The sequence below is a fragment of the Lytechinus variegatus genome, chromosome 1 (assembly GCF_018143015.1).
Source record: "Lytechinus variegatus isolate NC3 chromosome 1, Lvar_3.0, whole genome shotgun sequence".
Lineage (NCBI taxonomy): Eukaryota > Metazoa > Echinodermata > Echinoidea > Temnopleuroida > Toxopneustidae > Lytechinus > Lytechinus variegatus.
The window spans coordinates 23933558-23940923 of record NC_054740.1 but is presented as its reverse complement, the minus strand read 5'-3'; the positions used below and the strand labels follow the sequence as shown (position 1 = coordinate 23940923).

General features: G+C 34.9%; 1 protein-coding gene across 2 annotated transcripts in view; it reads right to left on the bottom strand.

Annotated features, from left to right (window-relative positions):
- LOC121409641 overlaps positions 1–7366 on the bottom strand; it is a 54471-nt gene that overhangs the window by 2707 nt on the left and 44398 nt on the right. For both annotated transcript variants that reach the window (XM_041601554.1, XM_041601560.1), the window contains 3 exons: positions 6720–6827; positions 3936–3992; positions 3214–3303 (listed from right to left, as the gene is read on the bottom strand). In XM_041601554.1, coding sequence (XP_041457488.1) covers positions 3214–3303; positions 3936–3992; positions 6720–6827 — 255 coding nt within the window. The remainder of the gene's footprint in view (positions 1–3213; positions 3304–3935; positions 3993–6719; positions 6828–7366) is intronic.

Sequence of the window (7366 nt, the reverse complement as noted above, 5' to 3'; positions counted from 1 at the left end):
CTGAATTTAAGGATTCAAACGTGAGAAAGATGGCAGAGTGCATCAAATACATGTAATTATTTAAGTGCACTTTTTTGTCTATTAATTGTATATAAAACAGGACTCCGGAAATACTACATGTAGTTATAATCAGATTATTTTGTACATATGAACATTAGAATAATTCTTTGTGAGTTTGATCTGACTATGCAAGAAGGCGGGTAGAAGGATAATCGATGCTTTGAAGCTTGACAACCTGAAAACATTCGTGTGCAAAAAAAAATAACAATTGCAATTTGGGAATGGACAGGGAACTAGCATAGATTTTGGAGCACGGAAGTTACATGTATTGCTTTTTTGCACTCCTTGCTTATCTTGCTGCTTAACTTAGAATAGTTTCCAATATTCTGATTCAGCGTTCCGACAGACCAATAAGGAGACTTTTACAAACATCCAATTACACTTTGACATTGACTCTATTCAAACAGTTCTTGCCGAGTTTCTCAGTTTACATACAGTTTGAATTACAAAATTGTATTGAACAGTTGTAGAGAAAATGAACATAATAGATACATTTGCATGACAAATGACTTATCTGTTGCGCTAACAAGTGAATTTTCTGCACATGTATGCAAGTACATGTACTGTACTCTGTTCTGTAGAATGTTGAGAAATTCATTGTATATGTAACTAAATGTTAAACACAGCGGCCCGTATTCTGAAGTCGGGTTTAACTTAAACTCAGGTTTAAAGTTGTGGTTTAAGTATGGAAAGCCATAAGTAGCATAATTTGTATTAAGTTGTATGTTTCTTATGTTCACTGTGCTCTTTCCTGATTCATCGATGGTGAAGACAATCATCTATCTATACTTCCTACACAATTATGAAAGATTTGAGAGCCAAATGAGCTGAAGTATAATATCTTTACTGTTACTGATTATGTAACAATTGGCTGTCCATACTTAGACCACAACTTTAAACCAAAGTTTAATTTAAACCCGACTTCAGAATACGGGCCAGCAAGAACTGTGGATGCTAGAAATTCTGAAAATTTTGAAGTGTGGTGCATTGAATCTGCATAAAACATGGAATTACCCTTACCCTTGTACTGCGTGTGTTTGATCCTGTTTCGTAAAGGACAAGTCCACCCCAACAAAAAGTTGATTTGAATAAAAAGAGAAAAATCCCAAAAACATAACACTGAAAATTTCATCAAAATCGGATGTAAAAGTTATGACATTTTAAAGTTTCACTTAACTTCACAAAACAGTTATATGCACATCCTGGCTGGTATGCAAATGAGGAGACTATGATGTCATCCACTCACTATTTCCTTTGTATCTTATTTTATGAAATATTCTAATTTTCTCGGAGTCCTAATTGTCAAGTGATACAATGATATATTCCTCCCTGAACATGTGGTATTAGCATTGTTTAATACTATATGGTTCAGTCAAGTGGGTCCTTACTGTCAAATCTGTAAAAAATGAAGTCTTGTATAATTCAAACAATAAATAGCAACAGAAATAGTGAGTGATGGACATCATCGACTGACTCAACTAGTCGTGCATATCACTGTTTTGTGAAAAATAAGCAAAACTTTAAAATGTCATAACTTTCTTATTTTACATCCGATTTTGATGAAATTTTCAGCACTAGGCAACTTTGATTTTTCTCTATTTATTCAAGTCAGCATTTTCCTGGGGTGGACTTGACCTTTAGAGACTTCATTTGTACATGTACTCATTAAAAGGAATGTAAAGTTTCTATAACAAGTGTACTTTCAGCTTATTAAATTGAATGATGTAAACAGCTTTAGTTTTAACCCTAAATAGACTGGGCTATTTCGACGCCTAAGAAGACTGGGGGGGGGGGCTGATTCAGCCCCCCCTTATGATCTCGGCCGTCGATCGCGCGATTGCGACGAAAATTGGCACACGCATTACCCATGGCATTATCTACAAAACTATAACATCAAATTCTGCAAAAAATCTCATGTCTCATTAATTATGCTAATTTATGCGTAAAATCATAAGTTTGCTCTAATTAAATAAATAATGCCCCTGAAATGCTAATTTTTGTTTCACATACTCTAGATAGGCATCTGATCAAATTGATTTTAAAAAAATTTCAAAATCACATTTATTTTCTTATGTATTCTATTGTTTTCTAAATTTCTTATGTATTTCTTTGTTTTTCGACTTTTTGTTTTTTATTGTTTTTTCAATGGAAATTGTCGGGGACTTTATTTTGACCATAAACAAGATAAAATTAATTGATTTTAAGCAGTAAAAGGAAAAATAATGATACATTTATGAATTTTGGCTAAGAACACTATTTGCATTGGATTTGTACACAAATTCACGTTTTTGAGTAATTTTGGGTCTGCATGCACTTACGAAATGTTGCGTAATTTTGGAACCGCGTACCCGGGGGTCACAATTTTGGTCTCAAAAGTTGCGCGAGACTTGAAATTAAAAAGTCAGCGAGCGAGGCGGTCAAAAAATTTCGCGCGGTGGATTTATCGCGAAAAATGTCGAGGGGGGGGCTGAATCAGCCCCCCCCCCAGTCTTTTTAGGGTTAAACTGTTATTGTGAATTTCTTAATATAGCAAGTTTTATGCAACAGGGTCCAGGGGCCTGTGACACAAAGGTTAGTGATTAATTACATGTACTTAATGAAATTGCCTATTAAGATCCTAGACTGCCTAGGAACCAATTAAAATTGCTCTTTCAAATTAGAGATTGATTGCTAACCTTTGTGTTACGGGTCTCGGATTACCTACATGTAAGGTTGATAAGGGCCTTGTCTTATAAAGAGTTACGATTGATCCAATCACTATAAACTGTATGGAAATCCATCCATACTATAATTTTTTTCTACAGGAAAATGTCTGTAGTTAATCTCAGAGTCCTTAGTTAACTTAGAGTATCACACTTAATCTTCAAGAGCATGATGAATACATGTATATGTATATGAATATATATCGTATCTAGAAAATATTTTGAACAAACATGCATTTTAGATGTTGATGTTGCAGGGGCCCGTTGCAGAAAGAGTTGCAATCAATCGCAAATTTCATGTGCAACCAATCAACAGCGTGCATTTGGGACTTGCGATTGATTTTTTGACTTGCGTTTGAACGCAATTCTTTCTGTAATGCACCCCTGGTCATCCATAGTTGTGGTTGATTGGATCAATCGTAACTCTTGATAAGACAGGGCCCAGACTTACCCTCATTTCAATCTCTGTGAACACTCTCTCGTCTGCGTACTTTAGGAAGAATGATTTGCTGATCTTTATTGCTTCGGCTCCTTGGCTTACCTGGTATCAAAAAAAAAAGTTACCAAAACTTTATTCACAATTTTTTGAAAATTTTTGCCTAAAAGTGCTGTCATAGCTGGACAATTTAGGCATCGTATGTTGATGGTGTCGCTGGTGACACTACGTTTGCTCTGACAACAATTGCTCTGTGCTTTATTTCGTCTAAGATGTAGGGTTGGGTTTAAGGTTGCAATAGGGTTTTATGGTAGGTTTAGGGTTAAGTTTAGGATGGGGTATACTGCTGTTAAATCCAGGGTTGAATTTGGCCATACCATTAGCATGTGGAATTTTTGCCTTGGCAAATGTCATGAAACCTTGCTGATGCACTGTACATAAGATCAGCCTTTTTCTCATTTGATTCAGTTTTTTTATACCAAGCATTCTTGATCAAGAAAAGGGTTTAGGCAGAACTAAAGGGTTATGCATAAAATACAGCAAGTGCTAAGGCATGATCTTTTACTTGACTAGGAATTGCTTGTGCTGGAAGCAATATCTTTCAAGCAATGGCTACTTTTATACATCTGACCCAAGATGCGCGGCTCCCTCAAGGGAACAGTGTCTCGTGGCAAGGTGCATCATTACACACACGTCACATCCATATGAACCTTGAAGAGAAAATAGAAAAGACTCACCAAACTGACTTTGTCACTTTTGTTGAGTTTGTATCCAGGCATTACAGTGAGAATATCCTGTAAAAAGGAAGAAAAAATAGAAAACAAAATTATTAACGGTCAATTGGGAACTTGACTCCAAGGAATTAACTCAATAGAAATAACCTTTTGAGCTTTTGTGGGATGTATCGTTGAATCTTACTGATTTTATTCTTTGTTGTACAAAGAATATCAATCAAGCAATGTGTATCATCATATTCTCCGTCCAGTCATATTGGGAAACACTTAATTATGGCATATTTTGGCTGTGAATATTTAGCAAAAAATATAATAATGGGTTGCATAGTTTGAAAGTAATCATTTGAAAAGGATTTATTTGTTGTGCCAAGCTGAATTAAACACAAGTTCAGTAATATCAAGGTTTTTTACTGTAATCACTTGCAAAGTAAATATTTTTTTGTTTTGGTCCATGACATTTCTTCAAATTCATATTTATTCATTTATTCATATTAATTCACTCATTCCATCACACTAAAACTTAAACTCTTTGTAAAAATAATAGTATAACTGTAAAATAGTTTGTGAAAGAAAATGGCAAGTGTATATATGAACAAAGTTTATGTATGGTGTGTGAAAAGATATCTATGCAGTATCACTGTTTGTATAATGCTTAGATGTCATTCAGATGTATCATGCGCTTTATCAGAGTGAAATAATTTTATTATTTCATTATTACTTGTATGAATATGTAAATGTAATTGTCACTTTATTGTATGTATATATACATCTACAGAAAAAGAAATGTAAAAATGTCATTTTAATCATGTATAGTCTGAGTTACCAAACATTCATTTTTTATTGTATATTTTTCCTTTATGGACATGTGAATTTCATTATTGTTTTGATTAAATTATCAATGAAAAAATATGTTTGTAGTTTAAATTCAATTAATTTGTCATTTCCTTTCATTTTTGTCTCGCCCACCAGAGGTGAAGGCCAGACTTAGGGATCCAAATGTCGTCCGTCTTCCGTCCGTCACAAACCTACTGACACATAACTGCACAACTGTAAGTCACTTTTCAACCAAACTGGGATGGTAGATGGACTTGGGGGACCTGCATCTTATGCTGCAGTTGGAGGTCACATGATAAGGTCAAAGGTCATTTTTAGGTCAATATTAAAGTTTACATGCAAGACACTGTTATGACACCTAACTCCACAACTGTAAGTCACTTTTCATCCAAACTTGGATGGTAGATGGACTTAGGGGACCTGCATGTTATGCTGCAGTTTAAGGTCACATGGTAAGGTCAAAGGTTATTTTCAGGTCAACGTTAAAGTTGAAATGCAAGACTCTCTTATGACACCTAACTCTGCAACCGTAAGTTGCTTTTCAATCAAACTTGGATGGTAGATGGACTTGGTGGACCTGCATGTTATGCTTCAGTCAGAGTTCACATGGTAAGGTCAAAAGTCATTTTCAGGTGAATGTTAAAGTTTACATGCAACCGTTAGTCGCTTTTCAATCAAACTTGGATGGTAGATGGACTTCGGGGACCTGCATGTGATGCTCCAGTCTGAGGTCATGTGGTTTGGTGAAAGGTTATTTTTAGGTCAATGTTAAAGTTTACATGCAAGACTCTCTTATGACACCTAACTCCGCAACCGTAGGTCACTTTTTAACAAAACTTGGATGGTAGATGCACTTAGGCGACCTGCATGTTATGCTGCAGTTGGAGGCCACATGGTAAGGTCAAAAGTCATTTTCAGGTCAACATTAAAGTTTACGTATAAGGCTTTTATCACAATTGTTATTCCATCTTAGACATTTCACCATGAAGTTTTGATACAATTCTGTTGCGTGCCCTCGCAAATCACGATATTTCTGGTTATTTTCATAAGTGGGCGAGACACAAAATTGCTCTTGACTTGTATTGTAATTTATTTGTAGCCACTTAATCATTGATGGTAAACTGTTGATTGGTTAACACCCACTTTAACTACGTTCCATTCGATCTCAACCCACATTGGTCTAACCCTGCTTCATCTACAGCCAGTTCATCTTCATACCAAATGGTTTAATTCAAATTTAACCTATTTTCTGTTTTGTCTAATCGCCAGTATATGCTACACCAATTTCATCTAATATACACTTAGGGTGTGTTGCAAGAAAATATTTGCAATCAATCGCAAATATTCTGTTGCAATTTTACAATTTATTGATCAAAATTAACTATAGCAAATAAGATTACAATCTTTGTTTCATGGAGCACATTAGCAATCAGTCGCAAATTTTCAATTGATTGCACGACATATGCTTGATTTCGGGAACAAAAATAGACTTGTAATTGATCGCTTCTTGTTGAAGTTTCTTGCAACGCCCCTAAGGTCTAATACCACCAAGTCTAAATGTGACCAGCAATCCCAAAACCAACAATCAGTCACCCAAATTGGAATTTGAGATTTTTGTTGAGTTTGAACAAGCACACCCTAAGCTTTAAAATGATATAAGATTTATCAAATTTGATCAACAATAACTCGCTCAAATTCTTGGTTGAATGCAAAGAAAACAAAGCAAGAGCTTCTGAAAATAAAGAGAAAACAACAATTGAAGTTTGTGTTCACTCAATAATGACATGTGCACACTGTTCAATTTCAATAAAACTTCCAAGCAGTCAACCAAAAACTTGTGTCAAAGAAACTGTATCTTGTTTTCTATTCAACTTTACTATTCAGAATTTACAGTATAAAGATTAAAGGTAAGAATGTAGTTGCAGCAAACAGTTATTTCATTGCTATACTCACAAAGATATCTCCAGCTTCTAATTCTCCAACTCTAACACAGAAAGGAGTGTCTGGATGGCTCCCACTCCTTACACACTGGAGAATGCTTTTACTTCTGAATACAGTATCCTGTAAAAAAAATTGAAAGTCAGTACTCGGTAGATATTCCATGTACATCCCTTACTAATAATGCTGCTGTTTGGTTGTTATGAAGAGAACTGCATGATGAATTGTGGATCTACCCAAGTATTTGCTAATCCCTCAAGTTAAGGAGTGCTACATCTAAATAAGTAGAGTAGAATAGAATTTGTCAAGTGAAATGCTGAAAATTTCATCAAAATCTGATAACAAATAAATTTATTGAATTTGAAAGTTTAGCGATATTTTGTGAAAACAGTTATATGTACATCGTTTAAGGCACTTTAAAGAGACAAGGTTCCAATGCATTTGCACTTTGTAATATTATTGCTGTAGAGCTCTTAAAGGTAAATTCCAGTTTTGGTAACGATATCAAAATGAGTTCGTACAGAATACAATTAAATGACCACCAAAGTGTCTGTATAAATAAAACGTATGTGCCAAAGGATTCTGGAAGAAATTGTGTAATTGCTGAGAAATCAGCAAATAAGCACAGGATTCGGGTCAAGCGTCGGGCCCGACATTCAAAG